Below are 13,547 nucleotides of genomic sequence, written 5' to 3'. Positions count from 1 at the left end.
GCCAATATTTTTCTTCCTGCTCTGGAAGCTATCACGTGTGATTGTGAAGCTTGCTATTTGTCATGTTGTTCGCAGAGCGGGAAAAGCACATGGTTCATAGAAGATGAAATGAAAACAAAGAATTGGTTGGTTTGTAGGTGCCACACTCTGGCTTAGATCTTGAACATCGGCACATGCTTAGGTAATAGTGGAATTTTACTGGTACGGTTTCCGAATCAATGGTGATCCCAGCTCATGAGGTTCATAAACCAGGAGCCACTTTCAGTAACAGGTAGGAATTTGTATCCGCGTTTCCCTAGCTGCTTTTTGAACTGATGTGAGGTAGCTTTAAGAAAGAAACTCCCTATTTTTCCTCAGTGTCAGTTCCGAAGCCTCTCAGGACAGAGAAGAGGATGTGTGCACGTGTATTGACTCTCACTGCCCAACCCTCAGTGGAAAACAAAGCGTTAATCCTGAGCAGTCAGTGAATGATGTGAGAGTGAGACTATTAGAAAGCTGTCTCATAGCTCCTGGGCTTTTCGTCACTTCTTGATGGCATGTTATTTTCTTAATGGGATGTTATTTTCCTAATAGATTTAAACAGGTCTGGGATTTTTAAGAAGTTCCTGGAGTACAGAAATCTCAGAAGATAGTCTGGAAATAAAAATATACATATTTAAGTAGATAAAAATATATTTATGGTATAAATATTTGGCACAGTGCTTGATTTTGTTGTTGTGTTTACAATTTTGACTGCTTTTAGCCTGTTAATACTTCCTATAGCTTTTATTTACTAAAAGAAAAAAAAAAGAACCCCCCCCCACTTGTCTCGGCAGTAAAGCACGACACGGAATGCCTGTAAGCACTGTATGTCTTCTGTTACTTAGACCTGAATCATTCATCAAAACTGTTCTGAAATAGCTGTTGCACATGTCATACTAAATACGTCTAATTTTCAACGCAGTGCATAGAGTACCTACACTAAAAGAAAAATTCAGTATTTGCAGAGAAAAAAATATGAAAAATCAGAAGAAAGACATCAGTGCGAAAAGGGGTTACATTATTACACCAAGCAGACTGTCCAAATATACTGTGATTTTTGGCCAAATCAGAACCAGCATACTTGTCATCAGTGTTATTTCATGTAATAAGGTGTCTATCCTGTAAGAGTATTTGATTTTTGAAGTGCATTTTATTTATTGCATTTTTTAAAAGGCAGAGGTGATTCAGAGGTAGAGATGTACTTTTTTACTAATATTAAAATCAGTGGAAAATACAGCAGTTAAATAACCCTTTTATTTATTCCCTGAAAATTTGTTCTGTGTCAAAGCTGAATTATTGAATTTTCTCATTTCAAAAATATTCTTTGCATAAAATAATGAACGGCATTTGAATCTCTAAATCACAAGCTTATTTCCAATTGTTGATGATGAAAAGAAGTACAGGCTTTTAAGAGACCTGTTTTTTAATGAACAGATTGGTACATGGTGTACTACTTTTTTTTTAAGAAAGAGGAAAAAAAGACTTTCTAATATTGTATGCACTATTGTAATGTTTTGATCTAGTTGTGCTAGGTTATTTAGGGACACAAAGTAAATGTGAAGTGCTTTGTTTTCTCTTGAACTTCCAAGTGATTACTGCACTCTGTCTGTTGTGAGTGGCAGTTCTAATGGCCGTGTACACTGTAATAGTAGAAGGGATCATTAGAAAATGCAAGAGACAAGCGTAAAAGTAAGATCAGTGTACGAATCAACTTCAAAATTTAAAGAGAGTTTTAGCGTAGGCTTCACTAAGCCATTAAAATTCATTTTGAGTCCTCCCTCCATGCCTGCTATTGATTTGACTTTGCTAACACAGAAGGAAGTGCTCGGGTTTTTTGAAGAAGACTCGTTTTTCACTCCTCAACTCTCTCTTCCCCTCCCTCTCTGCAAGACATGCAGCGTATTAATGCCCTTGGATTACCCCACAGTTACCACTTAGGCCGTAGTTACCACTGCTGTAGTCATGGCCAGGTAAATAGTTGCTGCACATGAACGCAAGAAATCTTGGGTGAATAGCGAGTCCAAAGTTTACCAGACACGTGTAACCAGCGGCACGTGAGATACATGCCTGTGCCTCAGCAGCAAATACGGCGTGTCCCGTTTATTGCTTTAGATTTACGATCCGTGGAAGGTCTAGATCAGCTGAGACTCTACGCCTTTGGAACTTCACCAGCCCTTTTGCAAGCCAGAAATACCTTGTTCAGAAAGTTAGGTGGGAGTCCTGTGAATGCTTCATGGATAGTTAAAACAGCGATGGATGGGAAAACCGGCTGAAGTCAGTTGTTAGTGGTTGTACTACTCTGTAGTGTAAGTGGGTCGGTATGAGCAGTCTTGGTGAAATCCTTCGAAACAAAAGAAATTACTAAATCAGTTACTATTTAGGTCAATGACTCAAAATAAACCATTCATAGAGTGCCCCTGAGACAGGCAAGTTGAAGAGTATTGGGCATTTTAAACTCAAATCGAATCTTGCCGTTATTCTCGCTTAACCGAAGCTGTCACATTTTACCTTTCCAGAAATACCTTACATAAAGATTTGACTATCTAACAGGGAAGGTGTTTAGCATTGAATAGAAACAGTGTTTCATCTGTTGAAGTATGAGGAAAAAATGTGAAAGATGTTTTCTAGGAGTGTGTTACAACTTCATTTCATCGTATTCTGTTGTCTGACTTTGAAGAGTGCGTTGTTGACAATGCTATGGAACTGCTTTTTTGCCTGTCTTGTTCTTCGAAATCCCCAAAGCAGAGAGGAGAACCTCTGAAAATATTTATTCCCTTTAGGTAGATGTGTGTAGTCTCAGATGCTTGGGATTTGTCCTCAAGTAATAGAAAAATCAGAAAAAAAATTAGAAGTACTATAATAAGTATGAACATGTCATTAAATAAAAACCCCAATAAAAATGTTTTTCAAATTATCCATAGTATTTTTAAGCATCTCTTAAAATTTAGTGAAGTTTAAGAAATTTTTAGTAGCAAAGTATTATAAAGATCAAGTATATGCTAAATTGTTATGACGCCTGATTTTTGTAACAAGATTTTCCTGAAGAAAGGTCAAAATAAAGCTGTTGGGACATATTTATATTTGTACATTTATTTTCTTGTGTTAACCTGTCGGATTTCTCATGGTAACAACAGTGCAGACGTTGCGCATAGCATTCTGCGCAAGGGTGACTGAGGAGTCTTTCTTGGCGTTATCGACAGTAAAGCGTTGTCTGACCGTTTCCTCTCATTTTTTCTATTTGTAGGGTAATTACACAAACTCTACAGAAGAGTGTTTATTGAGGGAACAATTTCAAAAAATCTAGTTTGCCTGAGATGATGCTTTAATAAGCTGATATCGTGGAAATACTCAGAAGTTCTGTCACAGTCATGGTAAATCCTTCTTTTAACTGTGGTAGCAAGGAATTTAATTTTTTTTTTTAAGAAACAATATTAATCAGGCCAGACAGCTTAAAGTTTAGCAATCGTAAGAACAAGAAGCTGTTTGTTTTTCAGAGCTGATAGACAATACCTTCGTAGGGAATAATGGGCTTTTATAGTGAACAGTAGCGTGAAGACATCCAGAGAGTAATTGGCAGGTTTTGCTCAATACTGTACTGCGTTCATCTGTTTGTGTTTTATAATTGTGATATATTGATATCTGGGTTTGATGAGATGGTATCGAACTGGGATCACAGAGCCAGGCATTGTTAATCTAAACGACATACATCTCCTCAAACTTCGAGCAAGTGTTTGTGCTACCAGTGTTAACATGCCTTACAGTTTAATAAATGTCACAGCACCAAAGAATTGAAGTGAATAATTCAGCTGTAACAAGTCAGCTTAGCCAGTGGATGCTCAGAGAGGTGAGAAACGGGACTGTACATTAAAGTCTTCCTTTCTCTTTAATCTAAAATTCTAGAACTAACCCTCCCAGTTTTAAGTGCTGAATGTCTTCAGATTTTGTTTTGGCTTTTCTGTGTGTGTGGTTTTGTGTTGTTTTGGGTTTTTTTTAAATTTTTTTTTCCTCTTTGCATTGTACCATCCCAGTTAAAAATAAGAGAAAAAGGAGAAAAAAGTGAGCATGTTTACACTTTTTGTCGCTCACAGATTGCAGAGTACCTGTGGGTGGCTTAAAGCAGCTGCTTCTCCTGGTTACCTAACTTTCTTCTTTAAAATATAGAAAGAAAAAAAAACCTCACAACAAGTCTAAATGTCAGCATCTAAATGAAGCCAAGAAGCCTTTTCTCAAGTTCACTAGCTCCTCTGGCCAAGTGCATGTGTTCTCTCTTCGGGACGTGATCGATGCCAGCCAAACAGCAGTGCTTTAGCCAGTGCTGTGCCGAGGTGATGGCTTTGTCCCCTGCGGGCACAAACAGCTACAGCGACGAAAGACGGGACTGTCCTCTGGGTTCTTGTCAGCTTTCACTGGAGCTGGTTACCGTGGTGGCAGAGGTGGGGCAGGACTCGTACCGCTGAAGCACTTTGGCGGTTGGAGTAAAGACTCTGGCCTGGGACGGGGTGTAGCTGCCGTGCAGGACCTGCTCCCGTTCTGCTGGGTGGGCTGTCGAGACAGCGCCTGAACGGAGAGTGGACAGTGGGAAAGCAAATGTCCTCAGCTGTCCCCGCTACAATTTAGCAAAGCCGTTTCTGCACCTCCTTAGCCAAGTATAGAAAAGCAGGGTTTTGTTCCAGCTTTTGCTTGTTAGCAAATCTGGGTATTTTTTCATTTCCAGCAAAAAGTTGTGTCATGAGGATTTCTCGGGACTCGTGCAGACCTGGGCATAGGATGCCAGGAGAGAAAGACACACCTACAAATACCAACTCAAATTAGTACCCCAGTGGTAGGGTGCTCATGCTTAGTGTATTTCTTGCTATCTACAGTATCTTTCATTTGGCAGTTTACGTATGCTAACTGTGCATATATTAAAATAGATACGCCCCAGGAAGGGTGTCCTAAGTAAGTAGACTGTAAGACTGTTTCTTCCTGGTCCGGTGAACAAGAAGGTGTTTACGCAATTTTGAAGAGCTCCAACTGCTGAGATGGATAAGCTGGTCATCTTCAGGGGCTGTGATGAAGAGCGTCTGGCCATGTGCTGCGGTGCACAAGAGCAGCCGCTTCCCAAAGTGTGTTCAGAGAATCATAAAAAAGCAGAAATGCTGAGGCCGGCAAGGACCTCCGGAGATACTTGGTGCAACCACTTGTTGAGAACAGGGCCTTGGATGACGATGTCCAGGGGCAGTGGGATCAGTTGCTGCTGCTTGTTGACACAGGGTTGAAGGATAATGTACGCCTTTGCAGTGCTTTAATGCTGCATAGGAATAATCTTCTCTATGCAGCCCTCCTGCATGCTTCATTCTTAATTGCAAGCCCTCCCGCAGGAAGAGCGGAAGTAATTAAAGCTGGTTGGAGCCTGCTTTGCCTGTACAGGAACAAATATTGCTCTGTCAGCTCCGTGTTGTTAGCAGTGCTCGTTCAAAAATCAAAAGATAGCAGTGGTTTTGTTTTATCATTATTTTTTAAACTCTTCAGTGAGATGATAATTTAGATAGAATGCAATTCTCTTAAAGCATTTGATTTTCTTCCCCCCCCCCACCCTTTCAGGTCAATTATTTCAATTTCTAAGGACGCATCATATGGGTCCTCTCTTTCTTCTTGGTCTGTGCCATGTTGTTCTTCAAGGATAAGTCAGGGAAAGTAGAATAAAACAAAATGTGCTAACACCACCACTCACTCTTCTGTTATCCTTTCCTGGTTTTAGGTGACAGTGACTGACCGCAAGTACAAGAGTGGCTTTTCTGAAAGCATCCTACCTGACTGAGAACCATGGATATAAAAGATAGAAGACACCGTTCTCTGACGAGGGGCCGGTGCGGGAAGGAATGTCGCTATACGAGTTCTTCGCTGGACAGCGAGGACTGCAGAGTGCCAACGCAGAAGTCCTACAGCTCGAGTGAGACGCTGAAGGCGTATGATCACGACACCAGGATGCACTATGGAAACCGAGTTTCTGACCTGGTGCACAGGGAGTCGGATGAGTTTCCAAGACAAGGTATGTTTAAAGTCCAAACTGGTTTCTTTTACAGTAATCCTCCGTAGACAATCTCTGGTGTACCAGTGTTATAAGGAGTTTTAATAAAGCAAAGAACTGTAGGAGAATGTATGCCATTTTACTATTATTACAACTGCTTGCTTTAAATTAGGAAATTCTTTATCTTCTCTGATTTCTGATGCTCTCAGGATTCACTGGTTGTAAATGAGGCAAACCAGGATCCACTGTTCAAGACATCTGATAAACACACATGCCAGTGACCCTTAACCAGATGTGGTATTTGCTGTGGATCTCGGGGCTGGCCAACGTGCTAACTTTGTATGCTGTTTCCTAGGTTCATTTTAGAAATAATAATGGCCTTTTCACCTAAACTTGTCTGTCTTTAACAGAGTACCTGTACGGAAAAGGTAGCTAAAACAATGTCATGGTAAAACCCCACATGGCCAACATATATTCGTTATTAATCAGGCGCCTCGGAATTCCTTTCCCGTTCTTAACTGCTGTGTAGTTGAAGTGTGGAAACAGGAATGCTGTTTCCTCTGACTTCATTTTGTCACTGCTTAAGCCTTGCTGCTTACCCTTTGAGGCATAAAAACTGGAAGGAGGAAACCCCTCTAATTACTTTTATAATTGACTGTAATACATTATTGCAGCGTCGGGATCCTGGTACTAAGATTTGAAATGACTGGCCGGTGTGAACTTGTAAGCAAAGTGAAGTCAGCTTTTCTTTTATAAGATGTTCCTCACTTTGAATACCTGTTACGTCCAATAAATTTATGAATTAACAATCTAAATGGTTTTAGTTGAAAAAACTGTGATTGTGCCTTTGCACTGTACGCACACATAGTTTTGCTCTCATTCAGTATTTACTTGTCTCAGTAAATGGTAAGTCAGTGTGGTGAAACCATTAATGACCATTGCTTCATAGTAACAGTCTTTAACCGTCTACCAAACAGCCCGATTAATCTGTCACTCAGCCTACAGTTAGAGCAGGTTTTTAAAAGAAGTCACTTGGTTTAGTTTCAGTTGAAGAAGCGGGTACGGTTTGTATCAGGCAAGCTATAGGCAGTTTTGAGGCATAAATGTGTAGCCCTTTGGCCCTCGCAGTGGGAGGTAAGCGATCTAGTACATCCTTAATTGCTGAAACTCTGCTGTTTATACATGTGCTCGACGATGGCATATGTTCTGTACTACAGATTTCTAATATTGTGACTCAGGGAATTCTAAGTGAGCGCACTTCTCTGTGGAGATCGTTCCGTGAAAGGTCATTTTGTTATACTTGACATCACGTCGTGCAACTTGTTTAAAGCATGCTGCCAGCAGTCAGTGTCTGTCTTCACCTTTAAATCAAAATGTCTATTAATTAGCATCGCTAATTAAACCCTTCTCTCGTCCCTTGGTTCTCCCGCACTTGTGCACAGACGTTTGGAAGTGTTTGCACGGCGCCTGGGCTATCAAAGACGCCGTTCTGCTTTCCGAGGTGCTCGCTGGTCTGGTAGGGGCTGTCTTTGCTTGTCGGCATTTACCGAGAGATAGGGCATCAAACTGCAGCGAGATCGTACCAGCTAGCAGAGCCCTTCTCACTGCCGTTCGTTCAACCTTTGTGTACAGGAGTCATCTAAATATTACTTTTCTCTGTCTGGATGATGGATGCTTCAGCTCAAGTGCCTCATTTCGGTTTCCAGGTCATTATTCGGCGTTGCATGAGGGTGTTCTTTTTCTCTTGATTACTGATTTGACAACTGTTCATCCTCCTCCTGCTCTTAATGTGTTCTTAGCTGCCTTCTTTATGAAGGAGAGTGCAAATTGTTGGGAACTGAAGTGAAATGCTCACATTTTTTCATTATTTTTATTATTTTTCTCCCCACTAGTCCATGGTGTTCTGTCTAGATTAATAAAGCTTATTTTAGAGAGCCAAAGTAAGTTTTTTGTTAAGTAATATGAGCAGTAACTCCTTATTTTCTTGATTTTTCTCAAGTTTAGAAAGTAAATTTCTTCAGAAAATAAGTCTCTATGATGGTTCTTCGCATTTGAAAGCTCAGTATCTTTCCGGTTGTACAGTTCCTCTACTGACATGAAATTTGAGATAATGTGGGTCTAGATTAAGACTTGGTACATGTTCTCACTTTCTACATTAATATTATATGGATAAAAATGTGGTCCATATAGTAGAAAATACTGTTCATTTCATCTTATGCATGTGGTTTCCAGCTGCAGACATCTAGGAATTTATACATGTAAATTTATTCTGAATTTGAGTGGGTGTTTTGATGGGATTAAATCCTGTAGGAAATAAACATGCTTCAAATAAATAATCTTCAGAGAATTTTTTAATTCTTCTATTATAAAAAAGCTTGACATATTTTTTTTTTTAAGCAATTGTAGATATTTTCCTCAATATTTTGTCTCTTCTGTTAGGAAAGCTGTGTGCGTTTGACTTATTGAAAAGTGTCTGGCTTAGCCGTGGCCCTGGAGCTGCTCAAAGCAGCTGTGTCTGGCTGCTGCCTGACCATACGTTACTCGGTTTTGAAAATCTGTTAAGCATAAGACCAAGTTGTACTACTTCCATTTTTGGTTCTGATGGTTTGACAGTGAAATGCTAATACCAAAAACTGCATTCAGAACTCAGAAGTCTGAAACAGATCATCTTGGGTTGCTTTAGTGTTTTATTGTCCTTCTGTTCCGACTTGTCTCATTCTTCATGAAAAGCGAATCTCCCAAGTAGAAATACCTCTCTAAGCTCGTGTGAAGAAAGCATTTGATAGGAAGATTGATCGTCGGTGGAAGTTTAGCTTTGAGAATACAACTTAAAAACTTTGATGTCAGTTACGTGTTTTGAAACGAGATTTTTGTGCTAATCGTTGACAAATGCACCTATCGGAGGAGGTTGCTGTGCCGTAGGAGCTGCTCGCTGGTGCGGTGTTTGGGAGTTTGGCTGTAAAGGCAGGAAGGATGCCGCAAGTGTCTGTTACCCGAAACAGCTTACCCTGGCGTTACTTCTGCTGTGCTTTTCCCAAGATGTTTACCTGTAACTTTTCTAAGTCAGGAAATTCCCTTTTTAAAGTCTGGTTTTAACATACCAGTAAGAATATTGATACAAAGTAATTCAGAATAGTATTTTTGTGCCAAGCTTATTTTCCGATCAATCTTCCAAACAGGTGTTCAGAATCTTGGCTAAAATGACAGGCCCAATACATGCCCGAGCTATTACTTTTTCTTAAATTTTCCATAATAGAGATAGAAACGGATTTGTCGTTCAGTACCTGCCCTGGGTATTCATTAGTCAGTCGATCTGAAAAATAGTCCTTCAGATGGTCTAAAGAGCGCATTCCATCATTACAAGTTTTGTTTGAATTTGAGGAGTCCTTTTTAAATGCTGTGTTTTAAGATAAATAGAAATTTTTATACATCCTGCTAGGTTATGTCAGAAGCTTGACAGTAGTTTTGAAACCTCTGAATATTTGCAATATTTTACAATCTTCTGATAATGCGTGAATTTCTCTATATGCCACGTGCTCTTCTACCAAAGAGAACCAATTATCCAACTTTATCATTTTGGTTTTTAGGGAAAATACTATCTTTCTGACTTCATCTGCTGACGCAGCATGGTGAAGGTAGATGTCTTTTAAGGCAAAAAAACGAGGATTTTGGAAAACTTTTCTTTAAAGAAGTTGCTTTGTAAGGCAGTTTTTCTTCAAGTATACTTTGTAACCAAATTGAGCTTAAAAGAACACTCTGCTGAGCTGCTGAGAGTTTTAAACTGGGTTTCAAAGGGGCGATGGCAAACCTTACTACTCCGGAGTTTCTCACTTGGCATTCACAGCTCCTGGATTTTGTATTTCTGCCTGAGCCAGATGCCAGGCTTCACCTGATGCAAAATTTATTAGCCAGTAGTTACACTGAATTGACTGCTTGCTCATTCTCGGCTCAGATTTAGTTTAGCAGTAAATCTCTGCTGTGAAATGTTAAAGCTTAGAGTATATGATTGACGTTATTAAAAATAAGTGTGAAAAACACAGTCATATTAAACTGGACCCAACAGTCTTCTGAAATATTTTGTGTTTTTTTTACCACAGTTGATTTGCTTTGTTTATGTCACAGCGTCTCTTTTTGTCTGGCGAGATAATTTCAGTGCAGCACAACAGCCAATACCTTGCTGTATGTCAGTTCAAATTACGTTTTTTTTTTTATTCTTTTATACTTAAAAACATACGCCTTCTGTATCCTGTTTAACACTATAGGCGTGCTAATGGGAGTTAGAAAAAAGCTAGTGACAATGATTATGATAAATTCTTTATAATGTCCCATAACATTGTCTGCTGTTTTTATTAATATCAGATAGAAAATTAAGTTACTGCAGTAGCATTCTCAGAGAGGGGCAAGTGGGCAGTGTAGTGCGCTCAGTTTTCTTTCTCGTGAAGTTGTGTTACTATGCCACACTACTCATCGTCTCTTGGGTGTTTCATACTGCATCTTTTCTCCGTACGTATTGAATAGGTTTCTTGAAGAAAAAAGAAAAAAATCCATTAATTAAAACCCCAAAACCCAAAGCAGCCAAAACCAGTTTGATGAATCTATGTTTTCTTTTTTAGAGCCTACGCTAGGGCAGCTCTGATTGCCGGGGAAAAACAAATGATGTTTGCTCTTCTTGTTCTTCTTCACATCGTAGATCTGTCACCACATAATTTACTGGGACACATTCAAAGGACCACGCTGCAGTGAGAACATTTCAGGAGAGTAATTAAGCTTGTTCCCTTTTAAAGTTATTGTGGCCAGGTATTCTGTGCTCAGCACCGATGAATGTGCTGCTGTGTGCAGGGGATGGTTGCTGGCACAGGTTCGCGGGCTAACTAGGCTTTGTCTCGCTGCTTGTATTCCCGGTAACACCAAGCTGAGATTTGGGTCATCTTGTCATCAAACACGAGTCGTACTCAATTTTTAGGCTCAGATTAGTGTATCCCTTCCAAATCCAATGGAGTGTTGCTAATTTTAGTTTTAATATTTATTTCCAGAACATGTGACCGTTTGAAAATTTAATGTTCTATATATAGGTTTGGATTAAAAACCTTAAAGAAAACTTTTTCTTGTGTTCTGGTTAGACTGGGAACACATTCTTTGTTTCCCTTGGTCGTGTTAGGTTTTGAGTGGCGTTCTGCAATATGTTGCTTTTTGTTCTGTACCTACACTTACAAAATAACAAAATCCGAGATCGAAGCAGGGGACCGAAGCTTGCGGAGGAAGCCCTTAACATGGCATCAGATGTAGGGTAGCTTGTGTGGGGAAGGTCTCAAGGCAGGTCTCCTGTTACAAATGGAACACACATGTAACTGGCACTGCTGTTGAATCATGATTGACTTTGGTTTTGTTACCTAAGAGATACGCAATCCCAGTGTAAAATATTTATTAAGGTGAGACAACTGCATTCAAAGTTGCTTCTCTAGAAAGCACAGCATTAGTGAGAAATAAAAATTTAGATTTTAATACATATACCTTATTTAATAAAGCAAAGATATTGAATAAAAACTCCTTCCCCAAATTATAAAAGATTATATAGTTCTTATTGTTAAGTGATTTAAAAACATGAAAGCACTTTTCATCTGCATTGATGTTTTTGTAATGGAGCTATGTAGCAGCACTACTAGACTAGCAAATAAATAAAAGTGCAAACCTTTACAGCACCCTTCCCCAAATATGGTTTTAGGAAAAGAAAACGTAAGAAAGTGTTGGTCTCTTCTCCCAAGTAACTAGCGATAGGACAAAAGCAAATGGCCTCAGGTTGCACCAGGGAAGGTGTAGATTGGATGTTAGGAAAAATTTCTGTACGGAAAGTGTGGTCAGGCGTTGGACCAGGCTGCCCAGGGAAGCAGTGGAGTCACCATCGGGGTTCAAAAAACATGTGGATGTGGCACTTCAGGACATGGTTTAGATGGTGTTGGGGTGATGGTTGGACTTGGTGATCTTAGAGGTCTTTTCCAACCTTAATGATTCTGGGATTTCCGTGATAAAGTCTGACCCCAAATCTGACATGCCTCCTCTCATTTATACTCTAGCATCAGTCAAGTGGCCTTCTGAGCTGTAATATGAAGATCTGCTGGTAAATAGGAATTAAACTAAAACTTTGTGTGTGTTAGATCTAAGTCACAATAGCATAAAATCAGAAGGAAATATCTTTAAAGTGGCTTTTCAGGGCAACTTTATGGAATAGGCTCTCAGTCTTCGGGCTACTTCCAAGTACATATGCGTACATAAATCAGGTTTTTTTTGGTTTTTGGGTGTTTGTTGTTTTTTTTGCTTTTGAGCAGCAAGCTCCCCGATTCTTAAATGGTAATTTAAGTCAGTTGTTCTGATAATCTCTTGCTTTCCACGTCCCTTTCATTCCCTTTCCATCCTGCTTTCTTGGTGTTTCACTGTTTCGTATCTTCATGCATTGTGACTTAATTTGCTCAGACCTTCTGGAACAAACTGTTGAGAAGTCAGGCTATCTAACGTGGCCTTGCTGAGTGAAGGTGTGACTCTTGCTCTCCTACCTGTCAGACTGCTTGAGTCAGCTTCTGGATCAGCGCTTGGCCCTTCGGAGTCCTCCTCTGAGAGAGGAGATGCTCCGTGGCGGGAGGTGTGTTCCAGCCCGGCGGTTCGGAGGTGGCCGTTGCAGTACAGCACGCTGAAGCGTTTAAAGGTCATTGCTGTGGAAAGAGTGGGAACAGCCAGCAAGCTCAGCAGGTGACGGGAGCAGCCCAAGCGTTACCGCGAATCTTGTGCTAGGTGAACATCATGAAGGTGAAGTTGGAGTTGAATAAAATACTGTCTTCTGAAACTTTGTATGGAGAAGCTATGATGCTGACAGAGGACTCCAGTAATAATTAATGTGACCAGTGCTGAAAAACACAGTACTATTATAATATTAATATGTATTTGTAGAATAAACAACAAACAGCTAGGCGTAATGTGTGAATTCTGTGTATGCACACAGTTTCTCCCGGGGAACAATTCTTTATTCCTGGCAGTTTCTGTCTGTGATCATTATTAACAATCAGCATTTGTTTGAACTTTAAATTAGAGAATCAGAATGCAGGGATTTTCCCACACAAATATATAAGTATGTATAGACTTATGCTCCTTTTTTACCAACACAGTTATTGAGCTTTCAAAAAGAGCTTCTGCTTTTTTTTTTTTACTGCTGCTGTACTGGACTTCTCATTAGTTGATGATGAAGTTAAACTAGGTTCTATTTTTTTTAACCATTTACAAAGTTACATGAACGTTATGTAAACTAGATATAAAAGGGTAACTTCTAAAAAGTAGACATTATCAACACGTGTAGTTAGCACACACTGTGAATAAAAGAAATTTTTGAAAAACCTTAGGTCTGCTCTAGAACAGGCTTAGTAACCATTTGAATGTGAATACCGTTTCAAAAGCACTTCAAAATTAGTAGGAATTATACTTCCTTTATTTTATAGTTACAAATTTGTATCAAGCAAAACTATCTTGTGCT

The 13,547-nt window shown here is 39.6% G+C and overlaps 1 protein-coding gene across 14 annotated transcripts in view; it reads left to right on the top strand.

Moving 5' to 3' along the window:
- Positions 1-13,547, top strand: part of TENM2 (teneurin transmembrane protein 2) — a 1,253,534-nt gene that overhangs the window by 711,146 nt on the left and 528,841 nt on the right. For all 14 annotated transcript variants that reach the window (XM_075442184.1, XM_075442183.1, XM_075442198.1 and 11 more), the window contains one exon: positions 5,762-6,052. In XM_075442184.1, the coding sequence (XP_075298299.1) occupies positions 5,827-6,052 (226 nt within the window). In that variant the 5' untranslated portion in view covers positions 5,762-5,826. The remainder of the gene's footprint in view (positions 1-5,761; positions 6,053-13,547) is intronic.

The sequence above is a fragment of the Opisthocomus hoazin genome, chromosome 23, assembly GCF_030867145.1.
Source record: "Opisthocomus hoazin isolate bOpiHoa1 chromosome 23, bOpiHoa1.hap1, whole genome shotgun sequence".
Classification (NCBI taxonomy): Eukaryota; Metazoa; Chordata; class Aves; order Opisthocomiformes; family Opisthocomidae; genus Opisthocomus; species Opisthocomus hoazin.
Note: the sequence above shows the minus strand (reverse complement) of the source record. Positions and strands in the feature narration are given on the sequence as shown.